Source organism: Podarcis pityusensis (genome assembly GCF_964106645.2).
Source record: "Podarcis pityusensis genome assembly, chromosome: 10".
NCBI lineage: Eukaryota > Metazoa > Chordata > Lepidosauria > Squamata > Lacertidae > Podarcis > Podarcis pityusensis.
The window spans coordinates 57,314,090-57,329,019 of record NC_138035.1 but is presented as its reverse complement, the minus strand read 5'-3'; the positions used below and the strand labels follow the sequence as shown (position 1 = coordinate 57,329,019).

The following is a 14,930-nucleotide window of genomic DNA, read 5'->3' as shown; positions in this document are numbered from 1 at the left end:
ACTGATTCCTAGCCTTGTATTGACCCCATAAATGAAATTAATGTTTTTAAAAATTTCATTTTAATTGGAGTTTGAGAGGCACTAAAGAGTCAGTGCTCTGAAGCTTCCTTTCAAATGCTGCTTGCCTCCAGGGGCAGGGCTGATGGATTTTCGTAGAAGCCACACATTACAACCTTCCCAAAGTCTCTCTCTATATTTGCTCTATAATTCTAAATCTGTGACAGGGTGGGAAGGGATTTTTAGGGCAGGCATTTCCCTGCTCGCTAGCCAGCACAACTTAGAAGGAAGATTGCTCTTCAAGTAGGGGACATAACACGAGGGAGAACAAAGAAGACTGCAAAAAAGAAGAAGTTTAAAGTAAGAATGTCAGCTTGAGCAAGTAAGATGTGTAAATTGAACAGCAGGAAGTCAACATTAAAGATTACAAGTTCTGTTAGAAAGGAACAATTTTCATAGGACCAAATGCATGGCAGATAATAAAACAGCCTTCCCCTGACCTCTCAGAATATGAACAGTTGTACTCTCTCCAGTCACTTTACTTTTATGGCAAAATGCGTGCGCTGGGTGAAGCCATATTGAATTTGTTCATGTGCCTAAGCTGCTAGTGTTTGATATCTGAAGTCAAGCGCTGAATATTTTTTTAGATGGCAGTCCAGGTTGACTCACGAAGGACATTGGAAGAAGCTGGTCTGCAGTTTTGTTCCATTAAGATTTAAATGCTTCATTTTTAAGAAAACAAGTTACCAAGTTAATTTTGGGGGAGAAATGAGGCAGACGTCCCTCCCCAAGCACTGTTAATTATAAATACTGACAGAATCCTTGAATTGTATCCATAGGCAAAAGCACAAAAGTTGTATTAGCCAAATTACGGTAACTTCCACTGAAGATCTACAATGGCTTCATGGAAGTAGGATACATCACCTTCCACATGCGTTGATAGTGTTACACCATATAGCTGTTCTGAGCAGGTTTGTTTGTTTGCTATGGAGCTCAGTTTGGGGGGCTGGGAAAGGAAGGATCCAACACCAGTTACACATAATATACTATGGGCAAAGAACGCCTGTCAAAACCCTTCTAAGCTGCCACCTCAGGATAATGGCTGACAGGCTCTTAAGAGTTTTTATTTCATTTTTGGCCACTTCTGCACTGTACCACAAGCAATATCATACCACTTTAAACAGCCATGGTTTTCCTCAAAGAATCATGGGAACTTGTTAAGAGTATGGACAACTCTCAACTTACTCAGGGGTTATGTTCTGGAACTTTTGGGGATAGCGTGCACAACCAAAATTGTGTCTAGTCAAAACACACTGGATCAATGGCAGGTGGGATTGCCAAAACCTTTTTTTCCCTGGATGCCTGTCCCCTTTCCACCCACTTTTAAATTTTTTAACTTTTGCCAAGCACATAAAGTTGGATGTGCACAAGTTAAATGTGTGTAAGTTGTGAGTTACCTCTACCGAGTGTTGATGAGACCCCTATTGCCCCCATACAGCTATAATTTCAATGGTTTAACAATTCATCATTCTTCCCAGGGAACTCTAGGAATCATAGCTCTGTGAGGGGAATTCTCGGCACCCTTAGGAAACTTGAGTTCCCATGATTCTTTGGGGGGGGACCATGGCAGCTTAAATTAGTATGATACTGTTCTACATGTATAATGCAGATGGGGCTTGTATTATTACATTTATAGGCCAACTTTCTTCCAAGGAGCTCAAGGGAGTGTTCATGCTTTTCTTCCTCTCCGTTTTATCCTCACAGCAACTCAGTGAAGTAGGTTAGGCTGAGAGATAGTAACTGACCCAGAATCACTCAGTCGGCTTCATACCTGAGTAGAGATTTGAACCCTAATCTCCAACTTCCTAGTCATTCACTCTAGTATTTCATACTCTTAAAGAACATATAAATTAGTTAAAAGGTGCAGCCGTCATGAACAGAAGTTTCAAACTGCCTCTGCATTGTAAGATGCGGCCTTAAGTAATCTTAGTGGAATGCATGCTGAGCTGGTTAGAAAAGCATGAGGATGACACACAACACCAGAAAGTAACTCCTGATGAATCAAGTGCCATTGAACAGTACAGAGGAAAAGCCAACTGACATCACAATTCATTATGTAATAACTGGAGTGAATTTTAAGTTGTGGTCAGCAGGCTAGCCCAATACATTTTGACACCTGAGGTGAGCCACAAAATGGCGTCCCTCTGGTCAGGGAGTAAGTGGAGAATGAAGAGCTACATCAGGAACAAGGTGTGAATAACTATCTACATCGGGAACAAGGATGGGAGGAGAACAGCAGCGCCTCCTATTCACTAAGAAGTCACTGTTGGGCTGGATCAGGTGGGTATTGCCACCCGAGGCAATTGTCTCTCCGTGCCTCATGGGCAAGTGCTGGTGATCTGTATGAAACAATCACACAATAACGTAGGGCTGCCATAGGGGAAAAAGAACTCTTCCATTAGCACCCTTAGGGGATTTCAATGCCTAAAAAAGCCCCTAACTCAAAAATTCTTGTAGCTTTTATGGAAAAAGGCTCAACAGCTTTGGGGGTTTCCTAAAGAAAGCTCAATGATTTCTGTGGTTTCCTTAAAAAAATTCAACAATTTTGAAATATGGCAACCTTAAATAATGTTGCCATGCACACCACTCAGTTGAAGGTGAGCCCAAGACATCCCAGCATCTGAGGTATTATTATAAACAATAACAACATCCCATGGTTTAAAAACACACACAAGTGGACGTTTCAGGCAAATGCCACACTGTAACTCATGGCAGGGCCAGCCCTGAATCTCACCCAGATATCCTCACCCAGATTGTCATCAAGTTGGGCTATGTGACGGCTTTAAGAGTCCACACAAAATGGAGGTCAAGTATATTCCTATGCGCTATAGATTCATTGTGTGTGTGCACCTGTATGTTTAAAATCAAAGAGGAACAGAACAGCATGTTTTCTAGTAGGCCCTCTAGTGCTTTGTGGAAGAGAGCCCTTAGCTATATTAAATCTTTGCAATGCGACATTACTGGCAGGTGCAATCTGTGGGCAATTCCCTCTTTTCTAAGCAGTGTTCCAAGCAAATACATGTCCAGTAAATATCACTTAGTTGCTCTTGAAATTACTCCTGTCATTTTTTCTCTCTCATGCTGCCACTGTACTACTAATCATAGAACAGGCTGCCAAAATTGAACTTATCAGTTACTGTTCATATTCAGCTGCTTTTGACAGAATTCACTGGGGCGATTTAATATGTTTAGTCCCCGAGAGGTGCCAGGTGGAGAATGGATGGTTTCTGTATGTCATCAGAGAGGGAAAAGAACTGTATTTTTTCCATTAGCACCTGCCACCTGAGTGTTTTGTCAGGTGCGCTGAAGGGGCTTGGGCTTTGATTTCGCCAATGCAAAGCACTTTTCTCTTCGTGCAACAGGATGGAAAAAAACACGCACGCATATGCCGCAGTTCAAAACAAGGGAATGCAGGTACTACTGGAGCAAGTCATCTGTCTTGGCTGTGATGTTTTTCCCATTTCTTCCCTTAATCAGTAGAATGCTGATGCCGGGTAAAGGCACCTGGGAGCCTGGCAATCTCTGGAGGAAGGGCAGGATATTTAAGATGAAAGATGCTTTAAGATTTCTCCCTGCACATACAGCTCAAAAATGCCAACACAAAGGGAACTTTCTGGAATCGCATGCCCCCTTCCTTGTATTGTGTCTTGAATTCAACTATTGATCTTGTACGACGAATTTGTACCACGTTTGCCTGCCACCTGCATCTCTTTGTCTGGCTAAAATACTACACCACATTCACTCACATGAGGCAAACAGTCAAAATGGCACCCCTCTGCTACTCAGTTCTTTAATGAATGTGGAATCCAGAAAAATGGGGCTGCCTTCGAATTTTGTGGTCTCCGAATGTTAACAGCGAACATGATCTCACAACTTCCCTAATGGATACTGATTCTGGAAGCTCAAAAAATGCTGTTATTCTCAGAGGCTGGGTGATAGGTGACAAACATGAATGCATTTAGCAACTTGCCAAAAAAATTTCATATCCCAGGAGTAATGCATCCAGCTTTATTTCCAGAACCCCACTCCCCGAATTCAATCTGTTTTTCCTTGTATGCTATGAATTCTTAGTCTGTAACATAAAAAGAGTGTATCTATTCTGTGTGAATAATTTCTGGATCGCTTGGATATCCAGTAAACACAAATTGGGCCCTGGGTTTGGGGTGTATTCCCTGTCATTTGCATCATAATGCATCACCAGTGCAGAACCTTTAAACATCTGTTGTTTTTTCACTGGTATGAAATTCACGGCATGTAATGCCTTGAAAGAGAATATTATGAAAATGATATACAGGTGGTACATGACCCCAGTCAAGCTTGCTAAGATATATCACTTGTCTGATAATAAATGTTGGAAATGTAAGGAGGCTGAAGGGACATTCTTTCACCTCTGGTGGACTTGTCCAAAAGTGAAGGCCTTCTGGGAAATGATATATAATGAGTTAAAGAAGGTGTTTAAGTACACCTTTCCCAAGAAACCAGAGGCCTTTCTATTGGGCATTGTCGGCCAGAAGGTGTTAAAGAAGGATAGAACCTTTTTTATGTATGCAACTACAGCAGCAAGGATTCTCATCGCAAAATACTGGAAGACCCAAGATTTACCCACACTGGAAGAGTGGCAGACGCAATTGATGGACTACATGGAATTGGCCGAGATGACTGCCAGGATCCGAGATTTGGGAGAAGAAGCAATAGAGGAGGATTGGAAAAAATTTAAAGATTATTTACAAAAATTTTACAAGTTATATGAATGTTAAGAATTCGCATGATTAGGGAAATCCAGCTCCAGCAATAAGACTAAGGTATGGGAAACTAAGTTATATAAAGGAAAGGTCTAATGTTTAAAAGAATATTATATATGTTATTAGTGTAAACTGAAATTAAGTATTTTAAACGTAAACCACAAGTATTTGAAAGAACAAAAGAATGTACGAAATAAGGTTATAATTTGCTGAAAAATTTTATTGTAAAGAACGCACGGTGAGGGAGACGTGGGGAAGTCCGGTTGGTTATGAAAAAATGCTTTGAAAGGATGACTTTTTTCTTTTTCTTTTTTTCCCCTGTTATTTCTTTGTATAACTGACTTTGTATTTCTATTTGGAAAAAAAGCAATAAAAAATATTTAAAAAAATAAAAATAAACATCTGTTGTTTTTTGTTCAAACCTTGGACATTTCCTTATATTTCAGAGGACACAGCCCTACAATAAATAGTGATTGGAAATTCTCTTGCTTTCTTCCTTTCTAGCCTTTGAGACTGATAAAAATCTGTCAGTTTTTTTTTGTAAAGAGGTAAATTTGATTCTACTTCAATAGCATTTTAACTATCTACTATTCACATAAAATCAAGCATGAAGTTTTGCTGCTTAGTGTTCGTTCTTTACAGTCTTGATGTTCTAATGTGAAAGAGAAAGTGGGGGAAGAGAGAGACCAATTTGTCCACTGGTTTCAAAGAAAACGGATTCATGAAACAATCCAAAAGTGAGTGGGGCAACCTTTTTCTATGCCCTGCCAAGCTCATGCATAGCTGTCAACGTTTCTCTTTTTTTAAGGGAAATTTCCTTATTCCAAATAGGATTCCTCGCAAGAAAAGGGAAAAGTTGGCAGCTATGAGCCCATGCCACCATAGCAGATGGGTGGTGTTTCCCCTTCACTCCTGCTTTCTAGGTTTTTATTCATTTAAAAAAGTTTCCCTTCCACTGGTTGAATAGAGAGTGAAATAAGGTACACAATAGGACGTCCCTCTTTTCATCAGAGAAATGTTGGAGAGGATGGAATAGGATGCTCCTCTTTTCATTGGAGAAATGTAGGAAGGTATGCTAAAGTTAGTATAGCTTGTCCCCCATTTTGTGGGAGGGGGGTGTAAGGGGAACAGGAGTGCTTTAGATCTGTTGGATCCACATTCTTTCCCAGCACACCCTCTGGAACACCTTTTTGCCTGCTCCAGAGTTGAGACCCAGTGGAGGGACACTGGCTGTCTTTCTGCAGTCTCACGGAGGAGTCATATTGCAATAAGAATTTTAAGGTCTTAGATATATAATAAATGTTCATTAATGTACCAAGCAAACATGTACATAAACCACATGTCTGAAGCAGCACAGGAAGACAGTCCTGAAATGAATTTTGACTCCCAAGCTGACCAAATGTTTCTCTGCAAGGAGGGAGGAGGTGAAAAAAACCTTCCTTGTTACAGGAATTTAGTAATGACCATTTCAAAGGGTGACAGACTACCAGGAAAAGACTACCAGAAAAGGCAATCAGATAAGGCATTATCAGATAACCTGGCAGACAGAAAAAACACACTTCAAAGTGTTGGTGTTGACCTTTAAAGCCCTAAATGGCCTCAGCCCAGTATACCTGAAGGGGCGTCTCCACCCCCATCGTTCTGCCCGGACGCTGAGGTCCAGCGCCGAGGGCCTTCTGGCGGTTCCCTCGCTGCGAGAAGCCAAGTTACAGGGAACCAGGCAGAGGGCCTTCTCGGTAGTGGCACCCGCCCTGTGGAACGCCCTCCCACCAAATGTCAAAGAGAAAAATAACTACCAAACTTTTAGAAGACATCTGAAGGCAGCCCTGTTTAGGGAAGCTTTTAATGTTTAATAGGTTATTGTATTTTAGTGTTTTATTGGAAGCCGCCCAGCCAGAAGGGTGGGGTATAAATAATAAATTATTATTATTATTATTATTATTATTATTATTATTAAACATTCAAATTTCTGTTGTAGACCACCTTTTCTGTGATGTAGGTGTGATGTTTGTGGGGGGTGGTGGTCTTGGGTTACACCCCTTCTGTGATGTATGTATGATGTATGGAGGGGTGGTCTTGAGCTCCAGGGCAGGGAATTTAAAATGTCTACATAAGGCCTTGCGCGCCATTGTTCGAGGTCCTCCTCCTTTCCTGTGTGTGAGGGGAGCACCCTTTGCAAGAGATCAATAAAGATCAGGCTTACTAGCTGCTTTGCTTCTCAATATTCTCTGGTTGGCTTCTGTAATTTTCTCCTACCAATAGGAAACCCACATAAGGACTCTATACGGGCTCTTGGATACCCCATAAGCGAAAAGGGGCAGATTTTGTTTACAACAATATGAGGTCCAGTGCCCCACACTGAGGGTGGACCTCTGTTCTTGCCCCCAGTGAGGAGGACCTGGAGATGCTCTCCCAGGAACCAGAGGATTGCAGAGCATCAATTACCTATCTATTTTATCACACCTCAAGTCTCAACGGAGACTTTGGGATTTCCTTGGCTTTCCCACACATTCACAGACAGGACGATATTCTTGGAACTGGGTTTACTTAAAGTTCAGATAGTTATGAGTTGCACCAATATTTAATGTGTCTTTCCCTCATCTACTCATGCAGATCTATGTGTATGATGACTAAAAGAGGATTTACGGTTCCTGAAGGGATAATTGTCTGAGTGCAAACTATACTTAGCGTTTGTTCTATATGAAAATGTAGGGCAAGCACTTTGCTTAATTATATCCTCACGTCTCCAGTGAAGCTAACAACTTGTTTAATCTGAAAGTCATATTTATGTGGCTCGTGAGGAAATGCACTTTTGTCCCTGGTGAGGGAGTTCTAAAGTATTCCTCAAACGCTGGGAGCATTTCAGGAATTAATGAAGCGGTTTTGCAAATACATTTTTATATTTTATAGGCTGTTTTTCCCCTGTATATGGTACATCCACTTATACTACGCTTTGGTCAAAGAGGAGGTTCAGATAAGTCACCCTCCTGCAGGTTCCACAATCATTCAGGAAATAAAAGAAGAGCTGAAGAATACTCAACACAAAGCAAAGGTTCTTAACAGATCACAATCATGTGAAATGCCTTGGCTTAATAATGGATTCAAAAGTCACCTTTTCCTTAAGCTCCTACTACTCCACCTTTTATTAAAAATATCACACTAGGCTTCTCTAGGTAGCCAGGGTTTTTGCAAGCTGTTAATTAAAGTTTCCCGTGGCCATTTGGAGTGAAATTGATTTTTTACTGATTATGAAGAACACTTCATTCATAATTCCTTGGCTGTGCAGAAATTAAAGGTTTCTTGAATTCACAGCTGGAAAGGAGGTATGAGAGAAAATGAAGGGTTTAGCTTTGTTTGTTTTAAGTAAAATAATACTAACAATAATAATATAAACACTGTTGTTTGGGGAAATAAATATAATGCACCCAACAAACCACTTAAACTGGTATCACATCCCATATAAATGATCTTAAATGGTTCAAGTGCCACAGGGAGGTCGATCCTATGCACATTTACTCAGATTTGAATCTTACTGGTTTCAGTGAGGTCTTTTTTTTTCTCATATAGGCACATATAGAGATACTCATTGTAAGCAACCTTGAAATCAGGTAGAATGAAAGATGATTTATCAATATTTCAGATACAGGGGAAAAATTAAGACTGCAGGTTTAAAGAAAGAGACTATAACGTCCCATTGCAAACCCCACTTCCATCCACACGAACTCTCTATTATACTTGCAATTTTTGAACGTTAATAATGCATGCTCAAAATGTATAAAAATCCACTCAAAATGGTTTAAAAACGTAATTTTAGAGACATGCTTTTATATGCACGAATTTAAAACAATTATTAAGGTTGTTTTTTTTAATGTGTCAAACCAACCAATCAAGTAGTTATATCTTCAGGAGGTGTGAAAGCCGATTTCCAATTGATGGTTTTTGTTTTTGTTCCAGAGCTTCTGAAGCCGTCACATTTTTTTCTTCGTTAACAATGACAAATTCACTTTGATAACGTACAGCATACAAAAGAGCCACTTTGTGTCTATCCCAGAATGTAATGAATGGAAAGTAGAAGCAAACCTTTTGTGCCTTGCGCTTATCTGCCCGTTGGTTCTGATGGTAGATGCGGCTGAAATTGGAGACAATGACAGGAACTGGAAGGGCAATGACTAAGACCCCACTCAGGGAACAAATCGAGCCAAAGATCTTCCCAGCAATTGTCTTCGGCACCATGTCACCATACCTGTGGTGGGGGAAAAAAAGGAGAGATTTCTGTTTTAAAGGTAACTCGCAATTTACACACATATTTAACCAGCTTGGCGGGCTTGGCTGAAATTATTATTATTATTACTATTTTACGAAAAGGAGGTGGAAACAGGGCAGGTGTCCAGGAAAAAAGACTTTGGTAGTCCTACCTGCCATTGAACCCAATGTGTTTTGACTCTGAGATTTTGGCTTTAAGTGCTATCCCCAGAACATGACTGCCATGTAAGTCACCTGTGTACATTTCCCTAGTTAGAATTTTAATGGATAGAGCCACATTACAGTAGTACCTTGGAAGTCGAACAGAATCCATTCCGGAAGTCCGTTCGACTTCCAAAACATTCAGAAACCAAAGCACGGCTCCTCATTGGCTGCAGGAAGCTCCTGCAGCCAATTGGAAGCCATGGATGGCCCGTGGGACGTTCAGGTTCCAAAGAATGTTCACAAACCGGAACACTCACTTCCGGGTTTGTGGCATTCAGGAGCCAAAATGTCCGATTACCAAGGCGTTCAGGATCCAAGGTACAACTACTACTTTACTTTCATTTGTAAGTAACCTTTCCTACTTTGACCCACATTCCATATGCAGCATCCCCAGGGATGTAAACAATATTGAGATAGATGGACCAATGGCATATTCTATATTCCTATTTATCACTTTTATACACCATCTTTCCTCCAGTGACCTCAGCACAGCATACAAAGGGATTACCCATTAATCCTCTCAAAGTTTTTGTTAGGTTCGACAGAAATGCACCCAAAGCAGGGGTGGACTTGGGTAATATCGCATCTGAGCAAGGACAAAGTTGGGTGTGCCCCCCCAATTTTTTTTTCATATTTTCACAATACAGTCCTACCTTGGAAGTCGAACGGAATCCTTTCCAGAAGTCCGTTCAACTTCCAAAACATTCAAAAACCAAAGTGCGGGTTCTGATTGGCTACAGGAAGCTCCTGCAGCCAACCAGAAGCCTCGGAAGTCCCATCAGATGTTCGGCTTCCAAAAATTGTTCGCAAAATAGAACAGTCACCTCTAGTTTTGTGACGTTCAGGAGCCAAAATGTTCGGGAACTAAGCTGGCCAACTTCCAAGGTATGACTGTAATTCCTTTTGTTACTTTGAGTATGTACACATATGAACACAGGTTTTCTTATTCTTATTATTTTGTGCCCCTTCGGCTCAGCATCTTGTGCCGGGGAACCTCCCACACAACCCTAAATCTGGTGCTGACCTACCCCATGAACTTCTTGGCTGGAGGATGTTGAATTTATTTAGCATCCCTTCTGAGATGGCAGCGCTCCTTTTTATGGGTTGGAAGAGAGTAGCACTTCAGAGATTGCATCATAAGGATGGGCAGTCCAAGATGAGGAAGTGTGACTTACACAGCCTCGTCCCTCAAAAGGTTTCTAAATTGCCCTACAGAAATAGATGGGCAGGGGCTAAGATGCTGTTCCCTCTCATTTAGAAGGAAAAATTTAAACTATTGATCAGTTATATAGAATTAAATTTGGTGCATTTCTTTATTTAGGAACAGACTATAAGATACTTCTCAGCTGAAAAGTAAAAATCGTATCGTGAATGAATTCTGCACAGAAACTTTTAAATCTTTTTTTTCTTTTCCTGGTTAAGAGTTAGGAATGAATCCAATTTATCCATGAAATACAGCCAAAGCAGAGGAAAACTAATGTGCTACAATAATCTTCTGCCCCACTAGAGGGCATAAAACACCACCAGAAAGCAGCTGAAATGTGTCATATTTTACACCATGAGACATAACTGTACCCAAACACGTACTGCAGATACCCTCCTTTCCAGTTCAATTACATTCTCTCCACAAATGTTATACCCATGTGGGGTTTCTTGTCTAACTTCTGCTGTGCTTGCTGAAAGAGGGGAGAAAAAAAGATAGTACAATGACTTTTTGGTTTTATTTTGCAGCTTGTAAAAAGGGGACTGCAGAGACTGGGAAAGTAAAACAAATAGGTCATTGAACCTGACAGTGTTCCTTTTAAAAGGCAAGGTCATTCCTTACTAACGCATGAGAAAGATGAAAAACTTTAGACAGCAATAATCACAGTGGCTGATAAATAAATTAGAAGGTGGGGAAAATCAAATTTTGCAGGAAAACAGAACGGAAGCAGAGTGAGCAAATGTATTCTAATTTGTATGAGTTATTCTTGTCTGAAAATAGAGGGCCTGCTGGTTGAAGAATTCAACAAGGTGTCTAGGGACCCTGAGTCTTGAAAGCCAAGTCAAATGAGTCTTAGGCCACCTTAAAAATTAATAGATCTATTGTGGAGTTAACCCTTAGAGGACCAGAGGCAACTTCATCAGGTGAGTGATGCGGTCACCAAAGTGGGCAGGAGAACATTCTCTTGAGTACAGAGAAATGAAAATCATGGTGCAACAGTTGTCTGAAAAGAGTGAGGCCAAATGGTGAAGCAAAAGATAGCAGGAGGGCATATAATATATATTTCTTGTTTGGTTTATATTGCCGCTTATAGGTAAAAGGTAAAGGTAAAGGACCCCTGGACGGTTAAGTCCAATTAAAGGTGACTATGGGGTTGCGGCGCTCATCTCGCTTTCAGGCCAAGGGAGCTGGCGTTTGTCCACAGACAGCTTTCTGGGTCATGTGGCCAGCATGACTAAACCATGACGGAAACCTGAGCACACGGAAATGCAGTTTACCTTCCTGCCACATCGGTACCTATTTATCTACTTGCACTTCGTGCTTTCGAAAAGCTAGGTTGGCAGGAGCTGGGACAGAGCAGTGGGAGCTCACCCCATTGCAGGGATTCGAACTGCTGACCTCCTGATCAGCAAGCCCAAGAGGCTCAGTGGTTTAGACCACAGCGCCACCTGTGTCCCTATTGCTGCTTATAACACCAGTGCAAAACAGGAAAACATTACAAAACAACAAAGCCACAATGATGATCTTTAAGAGCAATTGGGAAGCCCATTCTGGAGGAGCCAGCTGACAAAACAGCTCAGCCCGAGGGGCAAAGTGACAAGCGGCGGGGGCCGTTGAAGCTCAAGATTGCTGATACATTGAATGAAAATAAATAAATACAATGCCGTACAAAATATGTCTGCTTCAGACTGTAGTATTTTATTTCATTTTTGAGATTCTGAGCTATTGCATTAACTATCTGAATGAGGCTACACTTTTTGACAAACGTCACAAAAGCTTGACAACATAGTCATAGAATTGTAGAGCTGGGGTTCGAATCTAGAGATTTAAGAGTCCCATGCCCTCCATTGCCGGAGCTCTCCTGCATCTCTGAGTCTTTCTGTGTGAGTGCCTGGAGGCGGTTAGTGGATGGATGGCGGCTAACAGATTGAGGTTGAATCCTGACAAGACAGAAGTACTGTTTTTGGGGGACAGGGAGCGGGTGGGTGTGGGAGATTCCCTGGTCCTGAATGGGGTAACTGTGCCCCTGAAGGATCAGGTGCGCAGCCTGGGAGTCATTTTGGACTCACAGCTGTCCATGGAGGCACAGGTTAACTCTGCGTCCAGGGCAGCTGTCTACCAGCTCCATCTGGTACGCAGCCTGAGACCCTATCTGCCCGCAGACTGTCTCGCCAGAGTGGTGAAAGCTCTAGTTATCTCCTGCTTGGACTGCTGCAATGCACTCTACGTGGGGCTACCTTTGAAGGTGACCCGGAAACTGCAATTAATCCAGAATGCGGCAGCTAGACTGGTGACTGGGAGTGGCCGCCGGGACCACATAACACCGGTTCTGAGAGATCTGCATTGGCTCCCAGTACGTTTCCGAGTACGATTCAAAGTGTTGGTGCTGACCTTTAAAGCCCTAAACGGCCTTGGTCCTGTATACCTGAAGGAGCATCTCCACCCCCATCGTTCAGCCCGGACACTGAGATCCAACGCCGAGGTCCTTCTGGTGGTTCCCTCATTGCGAGAAGTGAGGCTACAGGGAACCAGACAGAGGGCCTTCTCGGTAGTGGCACCCACCCTGTGGAACGTCCTCCCTTCAGATGTCAGAGAGATAAACAACTACCTGACATTCAGAAGACATCTGAAGGAAGCCCTGTTCAGGGAAGTTGTTAATATTTAACACTGTACTGTTTTTAACACTTGATTGGGAGCCGCCCAGAGTGGCTGGGGAAACTCAGCCAGATGGGCGGGGTATAAATAAATTATTATTATTATTATTATTATTATTATTATTATTATTATTTCCGCCTTTTGCTTTCCAGTTTAGCTGCCACTAATCAGAATATGAGAAGCTCCTTCTGATCTGTAAAATGGCTCAAATCACCAAGAGTGATTTGCCATCGAAAGTTCAAGTTGTTCTGAGAAATGGAAAGCCGGTGTGGAAGTTTGTTGTGCATAAGGAGGCAATCAGCTGTATCACTAGTAGCCTGCCCCTAATAATTAAGTTCTAAATAACCTGGAATATAGCACAATAGTCCAGTAAGCCATTGTAAAAGCAAACGTACAAGCAATACTGAAATGGGTTTCTTCTTCTGGAAAACAGGAAACAATCTACAGGCAACTTTCTGTGGCCCTGTTCACACACACCAAAAACAACTTTGGTTTAACAAACCCTTAATGTGTTTTCATTTCTGTAATATTCTGTTTTGGAGGAGAAAAATAAAGAGCAAGTCTTTATATTTACAAAGATGGAGATTACTTTTGGGTGCTGCAAACAGGAGGCAAATTGGATTGAGAAGGTATGCCAGATTCTGAATTTGAGTGCTTTCCTGTGGTAATCTTAAGTCTCTCCCATTTCCAATTATACCTGTATTGTGAAGAATAAATATTGGGCTATTTCAGCTTAACATTTGTTATATTTTTAATGCATGGTTCTATTTCTCCCCTCAAAATTTTACACCCAACCTAATTCTCAAGAACCAGGTGGAGTATAAACCAAATAAACAAACCAGCATGTATTCACAAACAGCCAAACAATTAATGTGGGAAATTAGGGTAATTCTCCAATGCTGGCATGCTTCTCTGTACATTAAAGCAAACAAACAGTCAGATGCTTTCATTTGGATAGTGGCTCGAGAAAATACCATTAGTGAAGGACAGGAATGGCCTGTGTTGAAACAGTGGAACAAGAAAGGAAAAATATGAAATAATATTATAGAGCTGTCAAATTATATTTGGCAACTGCAAAATAGGCTGCTTGTCTGTGGAGGGTGAAGCAAATCGGTATAAAACTGTTCCCTATAGCTTCCAAGCCGCTTGGTGACTAAACACTGGCAAGTGAGCCCTAATTAGTCATTTATTTCAGAACGGCACACTGGAGTAGTTAATTTAAAATGCCACTGGTAATAATCTTAAGTAGCATTTGGAACCATTCATGTGCATTACAAATGCACACATCTCTTGCATTCCGGTAATTTCTAGGAGGCTTCTACTTGCTGCAGTTTCTGTTTCGAAACCAGCCAGATTTGCTTCTGTCTATATTTTCCAATGTGTGCATGGAGCTCGGGATGTGCTGAGGCTCATCCTTTTCAAAACACGTAAGGAAATCCTTCATGTGCACTGGATATGATAGGGTAGCCGAGTCTTGGGTTCTCAAGCTCCTACACAGTTTGGCAATAGGCTTGTGCAAAGCTTTGCAATGAATGGAATCCTATGCAGCTTTTGATCCTTGCTGTTCCCTACAGGAAGGGACACGGGTGGCGCTGTTGTCTAAACCACAGAGCCTAGGATTTGCCGATCAGAAGGTCGGCGGTTCGAATCCCCGTGACAGGGTGAGCTCCCATTGCTCTGTCCCAGCTCCTGCCAACCTAGCAGTTCGAAAGCACAAAGTGCAAGTAGATAAATAGGTACCGCTCTGGCGGGAAGGTAAACGGTGTTTCCATGTGCTGCTCTGGTTTGCCAGAAGCGGCTTAGTC

The 14,930-nt window shown here is 41.7% G+C and overlaps 1 protein-coding gene across 1 annotated transcript in view; it reads right to left on the bottom strand.

Annotated features, from left to right (window-relative positions):
• Positions 1-14,930, bottom strand: part of KCND2 (potassium voltage-gated channel subfamily D member 2) — a 295,335-nt gene that overhangs the window by 9,728 nt on the left and 270,677 nt on the right. The window contains exon 3 of the mRNA XM_081023669.1: positions 8,880-9,042. Within this exon, the coding sequence (XP_080879795.1) occupies positions 8,880-9,042 (163 nt within the window). The remainder of the gene's footprint in view (positions 1-8,879; positions 9,043-14,930) is intronic.